This window comes from Platalea leucorodia (genome assembly GCF_965183815.1).
Source record: "Platalea leucorodia genome assembly, chromosome: 6".
Lineage (NCBI taxonomy): Eukaryota > Metazoa > Chordata > Aves > Pelecaniformes > Threskiornithidae > Platalea > Platalea leucorodia.
This window is the reverse complement of record NC_138828.1, coordinates 18031089-18057600: the sequence shown is the minus strand read 5'-3', so window position 1 is coordinate 18057600 and position 26512 is coordinate 18031089. Positions and strand designations below refer to the sequence as shown.

At 36.1% G+C, this 26512-nt stretch overlaps 1 protein-coding gene across 1 annotated transcript in view; it reads left to right on the top strand.

Annotated features, from left to right (window-relative positions):
• LRBA (LPS responsive beige-like anchor protein) overlaps positions 1 to 26512 on the top strand; it is a 416862-nt gene that overhangs the window by 264668 nt on the left and 125682 nt on the right. The window contains exons 40-43 of the mRNA XM_082315661.1: positions 13287 to 13404; positions 14952 to 15054; positions 16956 to 17071; positions 19389 to 19501. Coding sequence (XP_082171787.1) covers positions 13287 to 13404; positions 14952 to 15054; positions 16956 to 17071; positions 19389 to 19501 — 450 coding nt within the window. The remainder of the gene's footprint in view (positions 1 to 13286; positions 13405 to 14951; positions 15055 to 16955; positions 17072 to 19388; positions 19502 to 26512) is intronic.

The window sequence follows — 26512 nt, the reverse complement described above, 5'->3', positions numbered from 1 at the left end:
TTGTTTTGTTTTGTTTTGTTTTTTTTTTAGAAATGTCATTTATTTTAGTTTACTAAGGTATGCCTGTATTTGGAATGATCAGGAGAGTTCACAAAAACGAGTTCTGGGACTGTTATTTCAAGTAGTGTTTCTGTAGAATCATTTTAGGACCATAGAGCACTTGCAAAGTGGATGTGGAACACAGTTAATATTCAAACAGGAAATTGGTGATCGGAGTTAAATTACTGGGCTCTAAATTTTTCTACATCCACCTATTTTCCCTCTTCACTTGCTCTGACAGTTACAGACCGCTTCTCTAATGGGGCTTGCATTTGAAGATAAGCCTGCATGTAAACAAAATAACTTTTCTTAAATGGAGAGCCATTTCATCTGCAATAATGTACCAATTCATAAACTATCAGAAGCATATTTAAAAAAAAAAAGATAAATGACCCATTGTATAACACTTACTATTAGGCAGACTAGATGTCCCTGTGTTCTGGGAGATAAGGCTCTTGTATTATTACACCCTAATAAAATGAGTTAATGTTTTAGTATCAGAGATAAAAGGACAGTTGGATATATTTAATAACCAAACTGAGAAACACTTAATTTTAGTTGTCTGTAGCAATATAACACAAATTCCCCTGTAAAACAAATTGCACTTTTGGAATATACTTTAATGTGCATTCGACAAAGGAGAAAATGAGGTGATTGAAGTTCAATTTGTAGCATGTTATTAACCATTTCCGCTTGACTAGATGCGTAAAAGGATAATGGATGAGGGTTTTATTATTGCCTTTCTGCTAAAATGAAGTGGTGTAAAAGATAAGGTGATGAGATTAATGAACATAAGGAAAAGGCGTAATCAATCAAACTCCAACAGGGAGATGAGATGACAGTACTTAAGATTTGCAAGGATACATGTTTTAAAAAGTGGATTTTATCAACACCGACATTTTGTTTGGGTGGAATGCTGAGAAGCAGATACTTGACAATTTTAGTTATTTTTTGGTAGGTTCTTTATGCTACTGTATATTTGAAGCTTCAACAATTAATATAACAAATTAAAGCTGACAAGTCTATTTTTTTATTTAAAATCCACATTTAAAAAACCCCTATAATTATTAAATGAGGACAAACAAATACAACTTTTTTCAAGCAGGAACAATGTTTTGTTGATCAGTTTATCTGTTCTTCACTGGTGGAACGCTCTTAGGTGTGTCTGGCTGAGTTACTTTTAGTCTTTGTGCTACTGCCTCAAGTTTTGCATCCTAGTAATTTGAGTAGCTAGTTTTCAGGTACTCAAGAAAAAGTAAGGAAAGCTTTCCTTGCTCTGTAATAAATGCTCAGCCATTAAACTCCACAAGGTTTCAACTTCCAACTCCTTGGGTAGAAAATTGATTATCTTGTAGAGATAAATCTGCAAAAGTTTCTAGATGTGAATGTGTTCCACCTTGTATGGTGTGATATTTTTATATGCAGTACTTCTTTCCTCTGACATATATCTTAAAATTATTAACCTACTCGAATATCTATATTGCTAACGTGTTATGGAAAGAAATGATTAGAGGTATTTTTGATTTTCACTGATGCCAGATCCCCAAATTGTTAAAATTACTCACAAGTACTCCACCTGCAGTTACTCATAGAGAAAGCCTTCGCTAACCTAAAGGTAGGTCTTCTATATTAAACTACACCTTTTTTTTTTTTTTACAAGAGAACATTGAGTTTCAAACTAGATCACTTAAGAACTGAAAATGCCTCTGCAAAATCCATTTTTCTTATACCTTCAATTTCCTGCTCTTTTTAAAAAACATATAGCTTTTTCAAAATGTGGAGCTGACTGGGAAGGGAGCTGCTAGCCAGGCAGGGTTTTTTCCCACTTAAAAGATTTAAGAAGGGCTCCCACATCATTCCTTTAAATGCGGTTAATTTACTTGATAAGAGTTGCTTATAAAGTGCTGCCTTAAGTTAGTTTTGTAAATGAAATATGCACGAGCAGGATAAATTGTATTTTCTCAAGAAACTTAGTTCTTGGCAGCACTTTGGGCAAGATGGATAGGATATTGCGATGAGGTTGGGTTTGTCTAAAAAAGCAGTTTAAAATGCTTTTTTCCCTTTTGACTTCAGCATTTATGAAACACTGTTACATATTGGCTGGAACCCGGTGCTTTGTAAATACTCCCACGTTAGACTTGACTTTTTCTGGCTCTTAGGAAAACTTCCAGTTGTGCAAAACAGCATCGTGGATTTGTAAGATAAATGCATAACACAGCCCAGATTACAGTTCTTCACAAGAGCTGATATTTTCACATAGACTTACTGCCCTCTCTCCTCCTGTCATCTGCAGAATTCTTTGATAGGCTGTTTTTTATTGAGCCCTCAGGAGTAGCAAGTTTTAGATTTAATACCCCAGGGGAATGGCAAGGCAAATCATGTTGTTGGATCAATTGTTCAGCTATCCCCAGACTGCTGTCTGTGTATCTGTTACACTTGAATCACATTTCCAAGCCTTTCTTATCAATCATTTGGACTAGAAATGCAGTTTAATTTTCTATTGCATTTTTAAACCGAAATTAGGGTTATGTTCTTGTTCTCTTACCCTAGAATCCTAGATGTGGTTGTAGACCTTACTTTAGCTATGTCCATTGGCTTGCTTAACCTTGGAAAAGGGTCTGTACTTGTAGGAATGCTTTAAAGCTGAATTTAAATTACTTTATTTTACCATCTACTAAGATGAAAACCAGCAGTTATTGTATAAAACCTCCCCTTCACATTGCTTTTTTTATCTTTACAAACACATGAAATGTTTTAATTGGCCAAATTATTTCTGTGGGTGATCTTAAAAGAAGAGATTCTCACTTGCAGTCACAGGCCACAGCAAAACCTTTGTCACTGACTGATTAGAGTCAGTTCCTTTACCTGACAAATTAATCTACTTTTACAGGGATATAAGATAAATGTAAGAATATAGATACAGAATATGAGGTGTACTCATGTGGGTCTTGATTAAAAAAAGTGCACGTAGGGGACGTGTCCTTTGATAACTAAGAACAATTTCTCTGCGTTGTTGTCATACCTGTATTCTGCTTTGGTTTACAGTAAACGAACTAGCCGTGAGTGGAGAAGCTCTTGAGCAGTGGAGGGTTTATTAGCAGCGCCGTGCTTCTGTCCCAGCTTCTGAGAGCAGGAGGGAAAATTTCTGTAGCATTAAGTACTATACAGTCCTGGGCTATGGGGCAGCCACCAGGCACCCGAAATAAGGCAAATGTGTGTAATTGCACAGCAGCCCCTGCAGCTGCTTCAGTTTACTCAAAAGGGATTTGGTTCCTGCAGCAGCCTGGAGTCTGTGCAGCACAAAGGTGGCATTAAGCCATTTTTACATTCCCATCCCTTTGCAAGCTGCACCTTCTGTGCCATATCTCTCATAAAACATAGCACAGAATCTTTTAATGTAAACTGCTGGATTGGCAGCTCTGGAGTCTGACTTTTCTCTTTGCCTTCGAGAGGCACATCTGTTCTTCTGTGTATGGGCTGGGCTTGGTTCCCATTAATGAGCTGATCAGATGCAGTCTTTCATGATGACTGGTACTCTAGCTTCCTGCCAGATGTGTGGGGCTGGTTTTTGTTTTTGTTTTGTTTCTGATGAAGGGATGTGAAGGTCAGCTTACAGGTCATCAATAAAAAAAAAAAAAAAAATCCTTCTTCCTGGCATTGAGACTTATTTTTTCATTGCCCATTTGCTTTCTTCTCCTCACCCATCTTCTGCAAGATCGGATGAAAATGGCAGACGCTGGACAACTGCCGGTATTGCAGGTGTATTAGTTCCCTTCTTTCTTGGTTGGAGTTGCCGCTTCCACTCGCACATGTTCTGGCTGGACAGAGCTTTGCTGGATGCATGCAGAAGCAGCCTGTGGGAGAAGTCACATCCTGAAAGTGGGGAAATAGGCAGGTGCAGGGCACAGCAGTGGGAAACCTGCCATGGTTATTCTGATTTGCTGTTCAAAATAGGAATGTGAAGAGACAGTTACAGCAACCATGAACCTTATTTTTCTAAAAAAACCTCAATGGCTAAATACCTTTAAGAGACAGCAAAACAAAGATAGCTTCTACGTTGTTTTCTGTGCTCTGCTTTTGAGATACATGCTCCTGTATATTACCTTTCACCATATCTAGTTATACTGCAGTGGATATGAACTGCTGTGAGTCATTAGTCTGGCAATTGTCCTAGTTTTCAGACTCTGTACTTCTTAGAGATCAACCAATATACTCTGATAAAGATTACCTCCAAGGCTTTTCTGCACTAGGAATTTTATAAAAGAAGAGGGACCAACCAGAACTTTAAACGTAAAAAAAAAAAAAAAACCAACAACCCACAACATGGTAATACCTTCTTGTCATAAAAAAAAGAATCTCTGGTTGATTCCTTTTCTGACTTTCTCAGGTACTTCCATCTTTTAAACAAGAGAAAGCTCTTAGGGCTTCTTTTGAAATCACTTAAATAGTTTAGAGAGGTTTTTTTATTGCAATAGTGTTAGAACATCATGGCATAGATTTGAGCCACTATTAGAAATAAGATGAGGAAAGCACAACAGCATAATCTGTTCAAAATTGGAAAGGGACAAAGTCCTCTGCTAAGTGCTGTAATTTTAATTGTTACAAGTTCGTCAAATATTAGAAGATCCTTCTGATATGCAACCAAGTTATGCAAAAATTTTTTTCTCAGAATTATGAAAAGAGACTCAGGTCCAACGAGACTCAGGTCTGATGGTGTAGGAGAGAATAAGACGACAGTAATTCCCACAAATCAGTTCTGATTGTCTGAAAAACAGACTGAAAACTCAAACTGATCTCAGCATGAGTGATTCATCATAGATGATGAGGCCGCACCCCTACCACTAGCTTTCTCTGATTTTGCTTCAGTTGTCTTATACAAGGAACAAAAAGAATTGGTACCCTTCATTGCGTAAAACCTTTCCAGAAAGAAACCTGATCTTGAGACCCTTCAAAGGTATCCTGTACTGGAGAGTTCAGACACAGAATGGTTAAAACCAGTCCTTGCTGGTATTCTTCCAGAGTATTTTTAACTCAGTTATTTCAGAGACACACACCTGGGCATCTTCCTCATAAACTGCAGCTGAATGAGTCCTATGTTGTCTTTCTTGTATTAGGAAGCTTTCTATATGATGATGTTTTAAGTACATTGGCAAAATTTGGATCATGGTCATCCTTACCACCTCAAAAACGTACATCTGTTTTTTGCTTAATGGTAATACCCTGTGCTAGGGAGCATACGAAAAAACCTTTGAGGCTAAGTTTTAAAAGAGTTTTTGTTTTATAACCTCATTTCCCATAATAAAACATTTCCATAATGATCACTTTCAGATGATCACAATCTGAATCTGTATTTCGTTTTTTGTTAACTCACAAGGAGACAGGAAGACAAATTAAATGATCAGTTTTCACAAAGGCAAAATTTGCAACATCTAAAGGTTCCTGTTCTTTGTCTTTTAGTTTTCTGTATTAATAAACTTGATAGTGAGCTAAGTAGTGAGGTAGCAGTATTTGTGCTGATACAAAGTTATATTGTTAGCACCAAAATAAGAGAGTTGTGAGGAATTTTTTGGAGAGGTCTAGACACCTGCTCCTCAGTCACATAGGTAAAATGATGGCAAATGGAGTTTACCCACCTAATTTTCCAAAATTCTGTCTCATGTCAGGTAGCTAGCACGGAATGCACCACTGCACCATTCATTATTACAGAAGCTTAATATTAATAATACTTTATTTCAGCATTTTTGATCCAAATTCCATGATTTATTGTGATCAGCGTTTTTGACAGCTTGTACACAGTGAGAAATTGTTTCATTGAATTTTGCTCTGTGACGCTTAAGCTCTCTTCTTGAGTTTTTGCAGGTAATGTCATTTTTTCAATGTATACAGAATGAAATCAACAAAACTAGCTCTTTTAGTATTTACACTGTGTATGTTTAACTGACGGTATTCATTGACACATGAAATCATGAAGTTGTATAATTTAATGCAGTTCACAAAGGGGTTATGGAATCTGTCAATCTGTGTGGACATCAAGACTAGCCAGAATTGTACTTATTAATTAGAATGGATTAAAAGCACTCTCCAAATTTTAAAACTTAGGATCTAATGAAGGGAAAAAAAGAGAAAGTACTCTGTTTACCCACTGTGCGTAACTATATGTTATGCTTTTATGCAGTATCTCACTCATATTTTAATATGTGCACATATATACACACGTTTGACTGTGTGTGTGTACCAGTGCACTTTCATAAGAATATCTGCAATCTTAGATAATTTAAGCAAAGATTGTAAGCAAATCTAGATCCATACAGACCCACACACGAGGCATAAACAAAACGTGATTCACACTTCAATGTGAAAGGCACAATACACATCTCAGAGGTTCCTTTATACAATTTATGCTTCTGACTATTCTGAGTTATTTCTGTATGATTAAAAGATATGTTAGTTATGATTTGTATCTTTTTACTTACTACGTATATGAAGTCTGTGTAGGTATTAATATCAATGCTGTAGCTAATAGCATAAACAGGCAACCCTGATAGAGTAAAAATTGTCACCGTTCTCCTTTATTTATATGGATTATAAACACTGCCATAAATAAATAGAAGTTGGAGTAATGAACTTCCAGGTACATTTTTCCTTGTGATCTTCATATGATCTAAAAGTGTTGTTGTGTGTCGTGGGTTTTTTTGCAGCACTGTTTTGCAAAACCGCGTTGCAAGTGTGTTATGAATAAAACAAAAATTACTGAGGCAAATGAAAAGAGGATGATTGGCTAGAGAGCTGCCTGTCTAAAATATCACGTAAACCACCCGCCCCACCACCCCCCCCCCCCGTTATGATCTTCCGTTTTGTTATGTATCTTTTTGCGGCTTGCAGGTGTTGCACTGACATTTCTAGAGTGGATGGTTTGTGGGTTGGGTTGGTAGCCACACTGCTTTTTTAGTGTGTCCGAGATATGTTGTGGGAGATTGCTTTAGAAAGGCTGCCCTTGGTAGTCTAGGTAATAAATTATTTCTAATTCTTACTTTGTAGCATTTTGCATCTCAGGAATTGATAATTATAAATTGCATGCATGTTTATTGGAAACACACGGAGACTGTCAATTTGTTTCACACGTCAATGAACAACTCATTGATCGCTGTTTACCTAGCCTGTTCTCAAGGTAGGGATGGAACCTGAGGATGGACACAGAAGCTGAAATAACCACTGTTTAAGAAGGTGCGAGCTGAATCATTTGTAAATCGTTACAGTTAATTCCTGATGGCAAACTGTCCCAGATGATGTAAACAGCTGGATGAGCCTTTTGTATCTACCTCTTGATGAGCAGATCCTACGAACTCTTAAATCAGAACGTAACAGGCACACTAAATCAAGACATCAGTCAACTCCTATGAGAATCTGTGAATTCCTGCAATTCTGGCTCCTTTTTATCATAAATAAGGCTGCTGTCTTATTTTCCAAAGAAAGGCATAACTTTACATCCTTAACCTTGCAGGGCTTGGACAGCCACCCAAACCTATATTTATTTTCTTCTTTTTGAACTTCTGCTTTCTAGGCTGCAGAATTTAACTTACATACCTATCTTTAGCAATCAGATCTTCTTGTTCCTTGGATTGATTAAATGTTGTCTGCCAGTGGTAATGAACTCCTGCTCTCTGAGAGTCAGCAGGGTTAATCAAAAGGAAAAAAAAAAACATTTGTGAAATACTGGATTAAGTAGAAAAGAGTAAGATAGTTAGTACTAACTTTGCTAACATTGTTTGCAGATCTGTTAGTCCATTTGAGGTGTTTAGAACCTCATAATCAAGTCAGAAAAGTTCTGAATACAGGTTCCCCCGATAAATTTTTTTCCAAGTTAGATCTTGATAATCAGGGAGAAGGTTATCTATAGTAGGTAGTAGACCACTTTCAGAAAATCTGCATTGCATGCTTTTTTCAGTTTGAAATATAGCTTTAGTGTCAGGATAAAGAGAGAAAATATAGTTGTGCATTCCTCTATTTTAATCATCTGGGAAGTATTTTTCATGTCATCACATGTGTACTGATCTCTGGTCTGTGACAGTTCGACTTTATCAATTTCCAAACAAGTGGTGTTTTTATTTGTATATCACATACATAGAAATTATTTCAAAACTGAATAGACCTAGAAACAAAACTAAGTCCTAACTAAAGATTAAAGTATTTACAGATCCAGAGGCCTTAAGGCATATGAAGCTGGTATAAATAGTATACAGTGAAACAGGAGTATCAGGTTGTGGTAAATCTGTCTGTTCCCAGCAGCTTCAGATAAAATAATTTTATCCTTCTAGAGCACATCAATTTGCTAGTCGGTGGTTCATGTATCAAAGAGCATTCTGTGAAAATATCAATATCATTGGTTAATATAAATGAAATTAATTTTTAAAGCTGGGCTAAAGGTTGACATCTGAAAAATTGCATTACTTTGCAGAAGAGAAATTTCTGTCTTCCAGTGAAATTTCAGGTCATAAGGGCAAGTAATTTTCACAATCTTCAATGGGAACCAGTGAAATATGAACTTCATTGTCACCTAGCCCCAAAGCGATAAGATAAAATGAGCTGATACATCATTTGCTGTGGTTTTATCATCTCCTCCAGTAATTGGAAGAGAAAACATAAGAGTCCTTTACCACCCCCCTCCCCAGTCCCTTCACCACCCACACCCAGGCATGAGCCATTTTGCTCTGATCGATACAAAGGTCACAGAGTATTTATTTATTTATTTAATTTTTTTATGCTGGGTAAAACTGTCTAGTGGAACATTAAAGTAATGAATATGTTTAATTGAGTTTGTCACCCATGAAAATGCTGAAGAGGATTGTATAGCAGACTGTGCGTGCTCACAGGAGGGACTCGATGGGAGACGACTACTGTTTGCCTGTGGATTTCAGTGGCTGATTGTATAAATATCTGAGATTTAAAATTAACATCTTATTCGTTGTTTTCTTGAGAAATAGAAAATAAACTAATAAGCACTGTGATTTATTTAAGAGCATTTGGATATTTAAAATTATTAATAATCTGATCTAATTCCCTATTAGTTTGGTTGTACTTGGACGTATTTAAACAAAGAGCAGAGTAAGACCCTTTCACTGTGAATCCTGCTGCCAGGAACTAAATAGTACCTGGACAATAGGTTCTGAGCATCCTCAGCTGCAGGGCTGAGATTGTGGTGGAGATCCAGGTTCCTCATGCACTGAGAGTCAGGTTTTGTAACCTCTAAGTGCTGTGATTTTGCCTTCCTGAACAAAAATGACCCCGAATGATAGAGAATGCTGCTAGAGGAATGTATTTATGGATTTTATCTCTCAACTGCAATCAAATTTAAATGCAAATTAAATTTTTTTTTTTTAAATTTTTTTTTTCTTTGTGTTTGTTGTTTTTTTTTTTTTTTTGTCTGGCACATGATAACTTTTTTCGGAAATACACAAATATGCATCAGCTTTTTAAATAAGCTATTCAGTTTTTATTTTATTTGTGGCAGTTAAATTGGCTGGCACATTAAAGTAATATAATTATTCAATTACTCTTTCAGTTCTATAACCAATTTACAGACTTAATTACTTCTAGCCTATTCACATTTTCAAGATCAATAGTACTTTTCTCTAAAATGAAATAAAATATATTAGCTGATTGGCTTGCTTAAAAGGTAAAGCAAAATGTTTGTTTAGTCTTCAGTAAAATACTACTTTTCTAATTCAGGAGGCAGCTGTAGTGATGGTATCTTTTAATTATTGCATGTGATCTTTTATGAGAGACATTGTTTATGATCAACTTTCAGGGAGGGTTTTGAAGAAAAGGTGAGGTGGGGCATTTGTTTTCAAAACTGTAAAATGACAGAATATCTTCTGAGTGAGCGTTTTAATGAGAGGACTTCTTTAGGTATGATCTTAATTCATGATCAGCGCTATGCTACCCGAGTTGTCATGCAACTCTGATTTCAGAATCTCCTCGAAGTGGAAATTGAAGCTGGTGATTCTTTACTTACTAGTTTCTTGGGGAGTTTCTTCCAGCCACGGAAGAAACCTTCCAAGGTTTAGACCTTAATTAATTTCTATTACTTGAAGTAAAGAAGGAACTTCATGCAGAGGTGAAAGTAATTTTGTATTTTTGGTAGTGTTGTCGTGCCGTCTGTTCATCTGGTGTTGCCGAAGTCTAATCACAGAACAGTTTCTCTAATGAGGTTTTTGGAACTGTAGAACTTTACAATTGGCTCATTTGTTTATTTTAAGTATTTTTAAATGAAATGGTAAACTGTATATAAATTGTCTTTCCTCCTGTAAGGTGCAGTATCTTTTTAATAACTGAAAAGTGCAGTAGATTAAACTGCAGTCTGATGTGTTGAATCAACGGAAATTCTACGAATACTTTTACATGTGGGGAAGATGCTACTACTTGTGCAGATTAAATTAGGTTGTACACCCTCATTAGTTTTTGCTCCACAGGTTGTTCCAAAACTGGTGGTGACAAAAGACAGAAATAAATGAGTCATTTTTAAAGTCAACATATTCTACAATATTATAAAGAAGATAGTTGTTCTTAAATTCTTAAGTAGAATTCTGTGTTGTGTGGCTTATGGGTGAAAACAGGCAAATACAAAACTAGTTTTTGAAAGTTGTAATTCTGATAATATCAGAAGTGGTAACACTGATTAAAAAAATTTAAAAAAAATCCCTTTGCCAGAATAAAAATGCTGAATTTAATTTGAAGTACAAGTCAGTTTCTGCAACTAGGAGGCTGTATTAATAAAATCACATATTTGACAGGGAATGAAAGGTTGAATTGGATTTTCCTAAGGAATACTTAGTAATACCCATGAAAGAAACGCGTTTGTCTTCTGGACCTTTCATCTACTATAGGTGGTGTGATGAGCGCTGAGCAGTGGTAATGATGCAGTTGCCATAGCAACTGGTTCATTGGCGGGCTAGACCTCTGTCTAGGGTGCTGTCAGTGTGCCTGGAGTTTCAGAGAACAGAGTGTCCCAAAGAAGGGCTGCTTCCACCTAATCCAGTTTTAATTGAACTCCAGAGACTTTGAAGTGAAGCTGCAGACCAGGCAGACTCTATTGCAACTCGAAATGAAGGCCTTGCTCAGCTAGGCCTCAGCTGCTGCTCACTCCTGATAACTTCTGTTAATGAGTGGTTTAAAGAATTGTTATAGTGGTGACTCGCAGTGTTTCTGCAGTGCAGTTCCAGTTTCTGCTGTAAATCCTGTTATACTGAATTCAATAACTTTATCATGGCTGTACAAGGTGCGCAATGTAAACCACCTCTGCTGTTTTCAAGCCGGTGCTTTTCCTTCCAGTTTTGAAGAAGATGCATGCAGCAAGCTTTTGGCCACGTGCAGGGTTTCCACTGTCACAAAAAATGCTTGCTTCACAGGGTCAAAGCAATAGTTATTGAACTTGCTGATTTTACTCACAGTATTTATGTAATAAGTGTTTGAATTTGCAGTGCACAGACTGATAGTGACAAGCAGGCTGTTGTGTTTTAATTGTTACTACAGAAAAGCGGAGGTCATCACATTCCTGTCTGGCTCAAAAAATCATAATTGAAATTTTAAGCTCCAGTTGAAAGACCGTAAGATGGGTGAATACCAGCAATAGTACTAAGAGATTTTTGTACACAAGCACCGCAACTCTGTCTCCTTTGTTACCTCTTTGATGTTGTGCTCTTTAAAGGATATTTATATGCATGTGACAAAAGCAAACCGCGGTGGTTCTGAATAGCACCATGGAATTATACAAATCTGCCAATTAGTGTGGATGGGTTATGGACGTGGTATGGAAAGTGTCAGCATGGCCTAACTCTGTTAGTTCCCCAGTTCCAGAAATGATTCGCAACCATTGCCAATCTCTGGTCCTTTCATCTAGAATTTTGTATGGGAATAATTATTCATTTTTTCCTTCTCTTTCTGTGTGTGGGGGGGTGTTGGGAGAGAAGTTGTCTGTGGCACTTGTATTGAGGGGAAGATGAGGGATTAAGTAAAAAGAAAGAAGGTGTGGGAGATAGTTTGCTTTGTAAGTTCTGATCTTCTGTGCTATCTGCTTTTAGCTTGCCAGTCTTGTTTGCTTTTAATTCACAAAGGTGGTACACTATTTTATACTGTATTGTGTAGTGCTTTTATAATGGTGTTTCTGCTCTCTGTGCTACAAAAATGCAGGTTATTTGTGAATATATGCTATATGTGAGGCAAAATCCTCCTTTGTTAAAAATCTGTAAACAAATGATTGGGTTCATTAAGAGTCTTTGTTATGTTAAAGGCTTGAATTTCACTTTTTCTTTTTTATACACAATATATTGCTCAAGTGAAATTGTAGTAAGAGTGATGTTAACTAGGATTATATCTGAATCTCCTTTTCTGTGATGGATTTCTGGTAAGTGCTTTTGTGTTTGCTAGAATTGACAAATCTCAGATTTTCCTTTGCTTATGATTTGTTAATCTGAGGCAGAGAAGTGTCCAATCTTGCTGTCCCTTAACACTTACATAATTAAGCTTTGAAATGAAAAGGAAGGAGTGAAGCAACAAAGAAACAAAGTGGCTGAGGTCTGAAAATGGGATTAGTTTGAATTGTGAAGGCAGACTAAGCATCTGTGTCTGTCAGATGGGATGACAGGAATTGTAACAAGTTACTTTGACAACCGCTTACTCCATAGAGAGATTATGCTGAGTTCATTTGCAGGTTTGTGTTTAACCTTAGCTGACAAAATGATACTTAACCTCTTATACAGCCAACCTGTATAGTTCCAGAATTAATGAATGTTGCCTTAACGATAAATGTAAGGAACATTTTTTTTCTTTAAAGACATTTTTTTTCTTGCTTATTCGTTACAGGCCTGTTATTACAACGCTAAAGTGAGTGCAGATACATCTAATGGCACTAGTAATACATTTCAGGATATGTTTTTATGCTTTGCTGAGGTGCCAAACATTTCATAGTGTTTCTGAACTCCCTTGGTTATGGAAAATTGGCAGTTGTCTTTAAAGGAAAAAATACAAGCAAATTTTTAAAATCCTTGACATGAGTAGTTGAATTTAGGACTTAAAAAAATCCATTATACGTTCATAGCATGATTTGAAGTTTGAGCCTATTTTAATTTTGCTGCAGGTTTTGCATGTAATTGGTAGAATCCATGTTTGTGGGTCAAATAGTGTCTCTTTTACAAGATATTACCTATACTGACAACATATTTAAACATTCTCTCTCTGTCTCTTTCTACTAGATTCTGGCATATACAGAAGGACTGCATGGGAAATGGCTCTTTTCAGAGATTCGATCTATCTTTTCCCGACGTTATCTTTTGCAAAATACAGCACTGGAGATATTCATGGCAAACAGAGGTACTGTGAGTTCAGACGAATGGCAAGTGTTGATCTGGGGACATGCGCATTCTGTTTGGCTGTTTAGTCGTGTGGTTTTTGGTATGGATTCCTGTAGATAGCAGAAGGGCTTGGATTAAGTGTCTCAGTATTTAAGGTAGTATATTTTTGTAATTTAGTTCTCCTTTTCATTCTTTTTTTTCAATGAGGAATTATGATCAAACATGATAACTGGGAATTAGCAATGCCTCACTTTCATTTATATTCACGTTTGTTTGGCATTCTCTGGAAACACTTATGCTTAAGGCATACCTGCTTCTGATCTGTTATGCATGAAGGGTTTTTTTTTTGTCCCTTTGGAAGGTTAATAGTTGTTAGTTATGCACACCAAAAACAACATAATGAAAGAACTTCACTACCGGATTAGACCAGTGGCTGGTATACCTTCGTGCTTTATTTCTAGTAGTAATTTCTTTCGTTTAGACCCTAGTGCAACTCTAAGAAATAAATGTAGACTTACCTTGTTTATGAACCTTTTTTTCACTCTCCTCTTTCCTCAGTTCCTTTTTCAGACACACATATGTACTGTGACAAGTCACTCAAAATACAGTGCGTTGAGACTTGGAGAACTTTCTTTTGCTATTTTCTCCCCCTAAATTTTATTTTAAACCAGGTTGTGTGACGTCTTTGCAGTTTAAACTAAGATTCTTCAGGTACTTCTAGTGCTTTTACACTGATAAGGAAATTTTGAAAAACAGATTTTGAAAACTGTATACAAAGACACCAAATAAAGTAGGTCTTAAGATGACACTTTTAAAATGTAAAACATTTTTTTGGTAATGATATGAAACGGTGTTGTCCTGAAATCAGTAAACGTTTCAAAGGATAACGTGTTTTATGCAGTTAGTATGCTAGTCAAAAAGTTTTTGTTTGAACTTAAAATGGTCTCTGATCTTGAACGTGGCTGGTAAGTATTCAGACACATATCTCACAGAGCATTGTTGAGCGTATCTGAAGTGCATATTGTCCAACAGAATATTAATCATGTGCATAAACACTTTCCTATTTTGGAGCCCATAGTTGTAGTCTGTGAAGTCATAAATGTCCACTAGTGATACCATAATTAGATTGTTATTTAGATTTTTAGGTTGCTATTTCATAAGTGTCATTCAATGTTTCAAAGAAAATATGAAGACAATATTTTGAAGAATAAATCTTGAAAATATCTAGAAAGTAAACTAGTAAATGTGTATTCTAATTAATAGATAAACTTTTTTTTTTTACCAGTTCTAGACAGTCAATCTGTGCATATAGGTTTCACTTCTATTCGGAAAGGAAAACAAATATAGACCTTGTAAGACTTTTGACAACTTCGGTTGAAATTCCTGTTAGTGGTAAATAAAAGCAGTTCTGGAAATTATAAAAACATATATCTATATTAACCTGAAGGAAACACGTCTAATCTTTTACCTGTTCAACACCTAAGCTTTGGGTTAAATATTATTGGGCCAGAAAGCCTAAAATAAAAGGTGTAAAATCATGTCATATTTCAACTCTTGTGTTCACAGTGGGTGTCATGTTCAACTTTCCTGACCAAGCAACAGTAAAGAAAGTGGTTAACTGTCTACCTCGGGTCGGCATTGGTACTATCTTTGGACTACCCCAGACCAGGTATTTTACAATTTGAGTTAATTTATCTGTCAGATCTAAGAGTTCTTTTTTCATCAAACCAGCCTACATTGTTTGAAGCAATTACACCTACTGGTTTACAAAACATGCACATCCTCAGCCTATCACTTCTGCATGCTATTTGCAATGTGTTTGTATAACAAATCCAAATTTTGGATGTGAGATTTTTTTGTGATTTCTGCATGTTATAGGGAATATAGCTTCTTTTTGGCAGTGAGACTCAATCACTTACCCTACTTAAGGAAAATAGGTTTCTTTATGCTTGCCAACTCACTAAAATTTAAGACTGATTTAAGACTGGTTGTAGGACCGATTAGCTTTTATGGCAGTGTTCAATTATATTAGCTTGACTGTAACATCCTTGAATCCTCTGTAGTATTTAAACATAGATGAAAATGATTGTTCAGAATATGTAGAACAATATAAGCTGAACAGCATGTGAAGGATTGGTATGGTGTGCTTGTCTTTTAACTCTGGAGGACAGTGTTCAAATTTTACATAGTGAGAAATTAGCATTACAATGTCAGGCTGTGTGTTTGGGTCCTAAAACTGAAGAATACGATTCAGTTTGCTACGTCTTTTTTAGCAGAAAATTAGGGCTTGATGACCAGATATGCTCTGGATGAAACACAGCAGCACAATTGAATGTTCACTGAGGCTGATGGAAATAGAAGTTTTTGAGGTATACCCCATCTCTAGTTGGATTGGTTACCACTTGTATTTTAATGAATTATAAGCTATTTTTAAGTAGATTAAATTCTAAATTTTTAGAAGAAACAGCAACCCTTAAGGAGTATCTTGATTGTTGTTACTTTAAATTTTTATTTTTTAAAGATTTCTGTGCACAGAAATGGCATTAAAATAGTTGGGGATGTTTTCTGTTGTGTTTTGTAGTTTACCTTTTTTTTATCAAATCCAGAAAAAATTCTCTTGAATTGCAGTTGTAGCCACTCTGTAAGAACTAAGGATTTCTATTTACAGAAGCAAATTATGTGTGAAAATTTTTAAATATACATGAAAGTATAGACACATTTGTTCAAAATTTCACATCCATTTATACTGATAAATTTGTTTACAATATAATGCAGTTTATCAAAATAAAAAAAAATATTCAGTTACTGTAACTGTTTTCTTTAATTGTTTACCAATACCTGTAAAGATTTGTTAACTAAAACTATATTTAGATTCCCCCCCCCCCAAATGATGTGGTTCTGGTATTTACAGATGTTTTTATTATGAACAAAACAGTCTTGGGAATTTTATGATAAGCTCTTCTCTGCTTGATTTATCACTCCAAGGAATGACTCTATAGTCTTCTTTCACAAACATTAGGAAATCTGGCATCAAATTCTGAAAGTTTAATTGAGTTATTTATGACTAACTCCCCAACACTGCCCAGAATTTAAATCTCAAGAGGATGGACTTCATAATGAAGTTCTATCATCTTATCATTGTTTTCCTTTGTTCTTGAGGGATTTAAAAACCTCTCCTAAAAGATTACTTTATTCTTATGTGAAATTCTAAAAGTCGTGTAATTTTCTTATTTAATGGTCTGCCATCTCTCTAAATCACTAGTAACATATTTCTGTAATACATCAAGCCTTCACGGAGCAGCTGAATTTGCACAGCTGTAAAGGTTTCTGTTTGAAACCTTTCAAATCTTGACATATCCAGCTGTCTGATGTTTTAAGTCTTTTGTTCTTATTAGATTATAAAACTTTAAAAATGAACTTCAAGTATTCAAAATAGCAATTTGATCTCCAGAGAAATCTAGCATAGAACTAATAAAAAGAATATGTACAACTGCCACTAAAATTCAGATAGGTAAAAAGGAAGATCCACCAGGTTTTCTCATTATTTTTTTCTGATTTTTTCTTTTCCAGACGCATTTCTTTGGCTAGTCCACGACAGATTTTCAGAGCTTCCAATATGACCCAGCGATGGCAACACCGAGAAATTTCCAACTTCGAATACCTGATGTTTCTAAACACTATAGCAGGTAACACAAATTACCATAATGACTCAGAAAAGGAGCTAATGGTGACACAGTCTCAACAGACATGGGGGCCTACTAGATTTTGCCCTTTTGATAAATAACTTTTTCTGTGTGATGTGCAATTTTCTACTGAAGAACAACTTCACAAAATCCTCCTAAATGTACTTTATTCATAATTATTTTTATGTTTATGTAAGAATAGGGAGGCATGCAATTCATAATGCTGTACTGAACTGCACTGAAAATATATCTCTAAAGTAAGAATATCTCGACTGTTGTGGGAGGACAGGATCTACACAGACTGTATACTCTTTAGGAGAGTCTCAGAAATAGTAACTTCTTTATCTTTAGTATTCTAAGTTTTAATATTCATAAGTACTATCCTCCCTACATACTGCTGATGCAACAAGTTCTCTGTAGGGCTGGAACGCTCTGGGAAATCTCAGCTGGGGAGCAGGATATTCCTGGAGCCAATAAATAATACTGTTACAAGATGGTTGGTCTCGGAAAAGAGTGTACTGCCTGGATCACCAGCGCTGCTGTGCCAGGACACCATTCATCCGTTCCCAAATCCTAATTCATACCCCTGTATGGTTGTCCTAACCCTTCATTCTGTAAATGCTAAGCTATATTTCATTTAACCCATCTTACCCCATTAGCTTCTAAGCAACTTGCCTTCAGTTTAGTAAATGGAGGCTAATTGTTAGGTCTCATGGCCTCTCTTTTATTTTCAAACATATTTTGTTCGCAGAGCAACTTACAAAATTTCTCAATTTTCAGCTCTTTTCTTTGGTATTGACAGTGTTGAAAGGTCCGTTAATTCCCTTTCAGACTTGGCTCTTGCTAACACAATTAAAATAACAAATGCCTCTGCTCGCGCTAATTACATTTTATACAAATGGTCAGTTTTACTAGTTTCAGTAATCAGTCATTAAGTCAGAGATGCCAGGATGCTGGCAGATTTTATAAAAGTAGGGGTAGATTGGCTTGCTTCCTTACTGCCAGAGTGGAATGAGGCAAGATGATGACACTGTTTTCTGTGGCTCTAGTGAATGATCCTTTCCAGCTTTAATATATTATTGAAATAATAAAGTGAATTCTCACCTACTTGGTGTTTGAGGTTAAAAGGAACAAGAAGGTAACATTATGGAAAAAGGGAAAGTTTAATTGCCCATGATGGGAAGTTAAAAGATTGTCATGATGGCTATCAATTTGAAACAAATAAAGATAGACATCACAGTGTCATGTAAGTAGCCTTAATCCTGAATAAGCGATAATGTGCAACATAACCATCTGATTAGGGAAAGAAAGGATCTGACTATACCATTTAAAAATTGTGTAAACCAGGATGGAAAAATAGTGAATGGTGTAAGAAAACTGGAAAAAGAAAAGCTTAGGTGGAGTTTTAGAAAATGTTTTCTAACAACCTGATAGATTGGGTTGTGAAATAATATTCCTGGGGAAGAAGTAAAAACCTGTCCTTTTGAGACTTTTAAGACCAGGCTAGACAAAATCTGAGAACGTACTGGTTGGAGGCAATGTGAATGAATGAGCTCCTGCAACAATATCATAAAAAGACATAGGATCCGTGTGAAAATTATGCATTTTAAAATTATAAACCAGAGCATGTGGTATATGTATAGTATATGATTATTCTAATTGAATATTTTGTTTTTACTGGAAGAAGGATATTATTTTCATCTTACAGATGCATGAAGGTACACGTGTGAACCTAAAACCAGAACAGATTTTCTGCTCTGGTAAATGTCGGGGTATCCATAGGTGGTCAGTGGTGAAGGAAGAATTCCCCTCAAAGGGAATTCTCTAGATGAAATGGTTATTACTTGCATAATTTCTCAATCTAAAATGCTGAGCTGCTTCGCTCTGCTTTCACATATTGAATTTAATAAAGTATGTAAAAATACTGCTTTAATTTTCAGTATCAACAAAAGTCATTGCCTCTCCATTTTTTTGAAGTGTTTCACTTTAAAGAAGCAGAAGACAAGGTGACATAAACAAGAAAAGGAGAAATGCATAGAAAATGAATAGATTTAACTGTCACTCTTACTGTATGCAAAGGAGTTTACAATTAAAGTGAAATGGGCTGCAATGTTTTAAATTAAATACTAGCAATTTGTGAACTTTTTCATCGTCCTCTTCAATAAAGCAAAGTAGAATATTGAAATGATAAAAGATCTCAAATAAATTGCAGTTCTTTTGAAAAGCTCGTAGTTATATTGTTGTATCTTTAAAGGTTGGTATTTTAGTTAAATATAACTCTTTTAACTCATGGTGGGTTTTTTTCACTGTTGTTTGTCAGGTCGAACTTACAATGATTTAAATCAGTACCCTGTCTTCCCTTGGGTTATCACCAACTATGAATCAGAGGAGTTGGACCTTACCCTTCCTAGCAACTTCAGGGATTTGTCAAAGGTATTTGTCATCAGATAGACCTTTTTTTCTCTCCAGTATTTATCACAGTAGCTTTCAGTCTTGTTCTGCTGCGTTTGATACATTCATGTTAAATGCACAACCATTAACAGTGTTTCATTTCTATATTCGTATTCTGATCATAGGGATCAGATTCTGGAAGAATGAATTATTCATGTATTCTTATTGCTTCTGATTGTATCAGTTTAATAATTGTTAATGGAAAAGGTGCTCTTGGAGCATATGCATTACATTTAATTTCAAATTTTAATGAAGCTAGGAATGCTGAGGCTGCTAAAGATTAAAAATTAGCCAAATAATTTTCTGTTTTTCTGATGAGAATTGTGCTTTTTTTAGTAGCAAAGCCTGTGATGCCATTATATTTTAAGTACTTTTACATCATTGCCCTTATTCCCATAAGTACAAACTTTATTTCTTCACTTCCTCTGTGTATCCCCTTCAGGTATGCTCAAGTAATGCAGTTGTCCTTTGTCAGGCAGACATTGCCGGTTTTTAACAACTTTTCCAAACAGCTCCTTTCTGGCAGAGTAGCCTTGTTTTTCTAAGGTTCTTTCCCAAACAAACATATGCAGGTGCAATATCATACAGCCTGTTTAAAGAATGTGATTATTTTCTTTCAGTCTTTTCCAAGAAAGGAATATTTCATTTTACAAAGTAGAAGCGTCTCATTTTCTCTACAAAGATGAGGTGCACTGATCAGCAAACAGGATCTCTTTCTATAAAGCTAGCTATTATGGAAATGATTGGCACATGGAGCAATATAGTTAATTAGTGGAAAACATAAAGAACCTATTTTAATTATAGCTTGTTTTTTACAAAAGTCTTCCCTACAAATTGGTAGTTTGATAGAAAAAAAAAATCCCCAAAGAAGTAAGGCAATCTTTGAAAGTTCTTGCTTTCAGTTTGCAATTGATTAAGCTAAACACAGGTCTGAAAATCTCTAGAAAATTATTGTTTTTACTACGGATTTAGTATTTTAACCTTAAAAAAGGTATGGTATAGTCTTCAAATACATATACATGTATATATGTGTATATATATCCATATATGTATCTATATTTGAAGACTATACCATACCTTTTGTGTGTGTATATGTATGTACAAATAAAGATAAAGGAATAATCTTTTTAAGTCCAAAGCAGAGATATATGCAGTGCTGTCATTGTAACATTTTCTAATAGTGTTATTTAATTTGAATAAGTCATGAACTTTATGCTTTCACAGACTGTCTGACTGACACAAATCCATATTCATGGGTAAACCTACACATATTTTATATTTTAACAAATCTTTCAAAGGTAAATAATATTTTAAAATAAATTCTTGTTGTGGAATTTAATAAATGCTTTCTTAATAATCCCCAGGCCAAAAAATATCTGAAGGTAGTTTACAACTAAAAATACCTATCACCAACCTAGACTTCACTTGTGAATTACACTTAAGTGCAAATTGAAAACTTGCTAGTAACATCAGCTCTGTGTAGCTTGAATTAGTACATAAATTAAATGTATTAATCATTAATAACTTCCTTGATTATGACATGATTTTTGCAACCTCATTTTCCAGTAACTTTTGTTAAATGACACTTCTGCATATATCATGTCATTGCTAAAATAATCGAAGACAAAAAGAGGATTCTCCAGCTGCTGTGCTTTGGAGGCATCTCCTTTTAATTGTATTTTAATTTGTGAACTAGTCAATTTAATCAGTGCTATAGTCCGAGTCTTTCTTCCTCCACCCTGAAATAGGCCTTAACATAGAGCAATTTTTCCTCATTTTGGATTAGGTACCACTCTTGCCTCCATTAAGAAATTGGACTGCAAACCCACTCTTTTTCTATCCGTTTTTTTATTAACAGTGACTGGTTATATGGATTTCTCTGTTCGTGAAAGTAGTCTTTGAGGATTACTAAGTATACTTTAAGTTCTGAGGGAATCTTTCCATTGCTATTGCTGAGAGAGGGCATTACTTAGGGACATTACCAAGGGGACATTACTTAGGTTGTATGTGTATCTATACTTAACCTTCTCAATCATACGTTTGAAGACTATGAACTTAATACAGGAAATAATTGTTACAATATTAGATGTCAGTCATACTGTATTATGAGTAGAAGGCGTTTCATTAATATTATTTAAGCCTGTAACATGATATTCTTGGGAGCTTTTAATCTTTAACAGGTGATCAGCAGAGAATTGCCCCTATTGGTAGGGAATAGTGAATATTTATACATATATGGATATGTAACATGCATTTTCCTTTATGTTCTGTTAAGTGCTGTTGATCAGACAGTGCATCTTGATCTCTGAAAATGTAACTGCAGTTCTGGATGAATGCCAGTCCTTCCCATATACACAATGAAAGTATGCCGTACCTGTCTCAGATACAGCAGTGCAAGTTTTGGTTACTGCTTAGGCATTTCTAGCAGTATCAACTCTACGTAGTTTAAATGTTAAACTTGTGTCAGATGATGAATTCATGGCAAATGTCTGAAAAACCTTGCTAATATTCAACTATGAAAGTGTTTGAATGTGATGCGTATTGTGATATTTTCATTGTAGTACTGTTATCTTCGGGGTAACGCTTCCAAAGAAGTGCTAATTATGTATTGTAGCATGGCTGCTACCTTTTGCACTGCTAAAGGTTTTAAAAATATTTCAAGATATTTCATTTAACTTTTTACATGGTTTTAACAGTCTTTTAGCAGTCTCTTACTTTATTTCTTTTCCTTATCCATGTCCAGAAATGCATCACAATTTCGTGCTCCCACTGAATAAAGAAAAGAAAAACTTAGATTTTTGGTCTGGCAGCAAGGATGTCAGGTCGATATTTTTACTTTTTTTGGTGCCTAAGAAAATTCAAAACGAAGAATTTTTTTCTTTTTTTTTTTTTCTTTAGAAATTGCAAGTTAAGGTTAGGTATTAAGTGTCAAATATGAGTAACAGTTTTGTTAATGTATTAGCTAGAAGTCTACCGTTAGTACGGATTTAAAGAACTGCAGTGTATAGGTTAAACCAACACTTTATTTAAGCGGCTTCTTATGGCATTGTTTTGAACATCAGTCACACAATGATAAACCAAAGCAACTGAAATGGTTTGTGGTTAATATTACTGTCAGCCTGACGAATGCTCCTGACAAATGCCAGGAGTGCACTGCCAGTCTGTTACCCTGCTTTGACTTGAGTGTTTATTTCTTAAGAGGTGACTATGGTTTGGAATGAGTATTACATATTATATTTATAGCTGCATATATTTTATTTATACAACAGACACAGTTTCCCACCAGAATGTGTCCCATTTTCTGCGTTACTTATGTTATTCAAAAGCACATTTTTTTCCTTTTCTTTACTCAGTGGAAGCAATAAATTGTGTTGTGTTTCTGGACTTGGGTAAGGGAAAAAAATAGAAGTAAAAATACATAGAAAATACTGAGATACCAAAGCATGATTTTATATTCTGAAAAGTTTGTTACAAGATCTTGCTATATGCAAGTAGCTGTTGATATTTTTTCTTTTATAAGGCACAAAATTTCTGTAAGATCACGAACTGACACTACTAGAAGAAGAAAATGATGCCATTCTTAAATCTTCTTTTGTCTTCACTATAGCTACATGTGTACATAATAATATTTTTATTCTCATTTTTATCATTTTCATGCGATATTTGCTAAATCATCATCAATTTTATAGTGGCTGTTATGTGTGTAATGACTTCTTTTCCAGTCAGGTGTACAAAAGCAACAAATAGCTCTCACCTTCAGTGAAGTGAGGTGTTAATTGGTATGTGGGAGCCACTGATATCAAATACACTTTGACAGAAGAGAAGTAATAGATTTTTTTACTATGAAAAATTAGACTAGTTTTGTTGTTCTAATGTAAACTTCACTATTGACTGTTCTTCAGCATGCCAGCCTGAATTCTCTTGCAGGGTGCCCATTTCAGGAGCACAAATTCACTGCACATAAAACTTGTGCTGCATATTTTCCCCTGCGAGGAAATGGAGTAGGATGGGCATGAAATTTGCTTAGTTATCTCTTGTTACCCCTTGGCAAAGAGACAGAAAGTAACAAATGTTTTGATATGCACCTATTATGCTTTTGCAAATTTTTTAAAGAAATCTTTTTGTCTAGAGAGGTATTAAATCTTGTACAGGCATTCTGTGAACCAGTGCTTTTCGTGTAGGAAATGAAAATTATCGTTTGTTCAGCTCATCCTCCAACACAAAATCAATGGAGGTTACTACCACTTAAAACTGATAAACTAACCAGAAGGACTCAATGTCCTTCTAAGCATAAAGCATGTTCCAAAATCGGACACTAAAAGAAGGTGAGAGGAACAGTGTGAGAACTAACAATAGTGGTTGCAGTGGTGAGGAGTTATTTTGATAGGCAATTACATCTGGAGTTTAGGCACTGAAACCTATGCTGCTTGACGGTGCTGGGCTCAGCATCTGCCCTGGTTGCCTTGTCACTGGTATTTCAGGCAGTAAATTTGTCATCTGTACCTGGGACATAAGGTACCACTTAATTAAAAAGCATTCCAAAGCCAGACAGGATAAGCTTGGAAGGAAGGTACAAATATTTCTTTCTTTCAGGGCAGTTCATGTGAATCCCTGCTTAAAACAGGACAGTACAGGAAATAAAATATTTCAAACTTTGTATCAGAATCTCTGGCACTTAAGAAGAGGTCCAGTGTATTTTCTAGAATTTTGGATCACCTCAAGAAACAGTGGTAGAGGTATCAAGACCAGCCCCCATCTACAGTCAGCCTGAAGGACTGATATCTGAAAAGGAGACACATTTTTCATTATTAATTTGTTAGTCTATTATGGATTTTGCTATTTTTAGTATAAAGTGTATTTATCAGATTCTCTTCATTATCAGATAACAAGTTATCATGCTTTCTTTGTGAAATGCAACTTCTTCAAGGATAGGGACACTTCATCCTCTCTAAAATTGTATGCAGAATAGGGAACAGTTGAGAGAAATTATTACAGAAACTGGTTTATCACCTTGCTGTAGATGTACATTCGATCTCCATACCTGTTTGTGCAAAGGGGTTGACAGATCTAGACATTTGAAGTGATCATGTTAAAATAAGCTTTTAGGGGAAGGGAAGCATTCAAACAGAAAGCAATACCCTGAGCAGTACCTTGATTTTTAGGGATGCATGTGTGTTGTGGTTTAACCCCAGCTGGCAACTAAGCCCCACACAGTCACTTGCTCACTCCCCCCCTCGTGGGATGGGGGAGAGAATCGGAAGGGTAAGAGTGAGACAACTCGTGGGTTGAGATAAAGACAGTTTCATAGGTAAAGCAAAAGCCACACACACAAGCAAAGCAAAACAAGGAGTTCATTCACTACTTCCCATCGGCAGGCAGGTGTTCAGTCATCTCCAGGAAAGCAGGGCTCCATCACGTGTAACCATTACTTGGGAAGACAAATGCCATCACTCCGAACATCCCCTCCCCCTCCTTCTTCTTCCCCCAGCTTTATATGCTGAGCATGACGTCATATGGTATGGAATAGCCCTTTGGTCAGTTGGGGTCAGCTGTCCCAGCTGTGTCCTCTCCCGACTCCTTGTGCACCCCCAGCCTGCTCGCTGGTGGGGTGGGGTGAGAGGCAGAAGAGGCCTTGGCTGTGTGTAAGCGCTGCTCAGCAGGAACGAAAACATCCCTGTGTTATCAACACTGTTTCCAGCACAAATCCAAAACATAGCCCCATACTAGCTACTATGAAGAAAATTAACTCTATCACAGCCAAAACCAGCACACCCCTTATGCCATACCATTTACGTGATGCTCAGGTCCCACGCTATCCAGTACACCAATGTGTTGGTACCATTTAGGAAACCATAAAAGAGCAAAATCTGGCCGTGAGAACAAAGACCCTTTCTTCCCAATCTGTCCTCTTTGACTATAGAGGGCTAAAAAAAGGGAGGGAATTGGAATTGTGATTGGGTCCTTGCTTGTGATATGAGAACTCAAAAGTCAAGTCCCTCTTTGAAGCAAGCTGTGCAAGAGTATGAAGTTCTCTTGTTCACATCCCAGGACAGTGCTATAATTTTAGGACTGTTATGGGCTTTCTTTGTTTGGACCAGAAAATCCGTTGTGGAATTAGAAATCGTACCAACTAAAATGCTGAGTAGTCTGTTATATTCTCATGAAAAGTTTTGGTTTAATAACATAAGTTTTTTCCATTTCTAAATGGGGAAAAGTGATTTTGTGAGACTCTCAAATGCCAGTAACCCTCAGACAGATTCTGTCGGGGACTTTTGTGAATGATAAAATCGGTCAATTATCCTTTCTGACAGCTAAGTCAATCCGAGGTATCATTTCCTTTAACACATTTGGCAAAATTCGGAGGCAAAGCTGCACATGGTCCCATGGGTCTGTGGCTGATCTGCTACAGTCGTCTGTTTTCTAGGTCCCAAGCTGCTTGTTGCAGCACCATGGTCAGGTACCCACCCAGAGCGCGGCCCCGTGGCTGCCAGCCTGGGCGGGGGCTTCAGCACCATGGACAAGGGCGTCCCTGGCCAAATTCAGGCGGTTCTGTCGGTACGCAGGAAGGTAGCCACGAGGAAGAGTTGTTTATTTAAATGACGTAGTTATTGGATTGTCAAGCCCGACTTAGACATGATCCTTAGAGACACTAAACTGTTTGCTGCGTCTGAAACAATTCTAGCTCTTTTGGATTTTGATATCAAAATTTGGGCTTGATACCCACTTGTTTCACTTTCAAAGGCAGAGATTTTGTGCTGGTATGTTGGTTTGAGCTTCATGCAGCATCTATATCAGGACCTTTTTCAGAATGAACATCTGATTTCCATCCATGTTTAGCTGCCTATTCCTCCGCAACTCTTAATAGAGACCTGCTGAGACTGAAACTTCACCCAAATACATCTCTGAGATGATTTATCAAAACATACTTTCTGAAATCCTACTCTTAGTCTAGATAGAATTTTTAAAATATTCTGGGAATTTCCATTGCTCTGT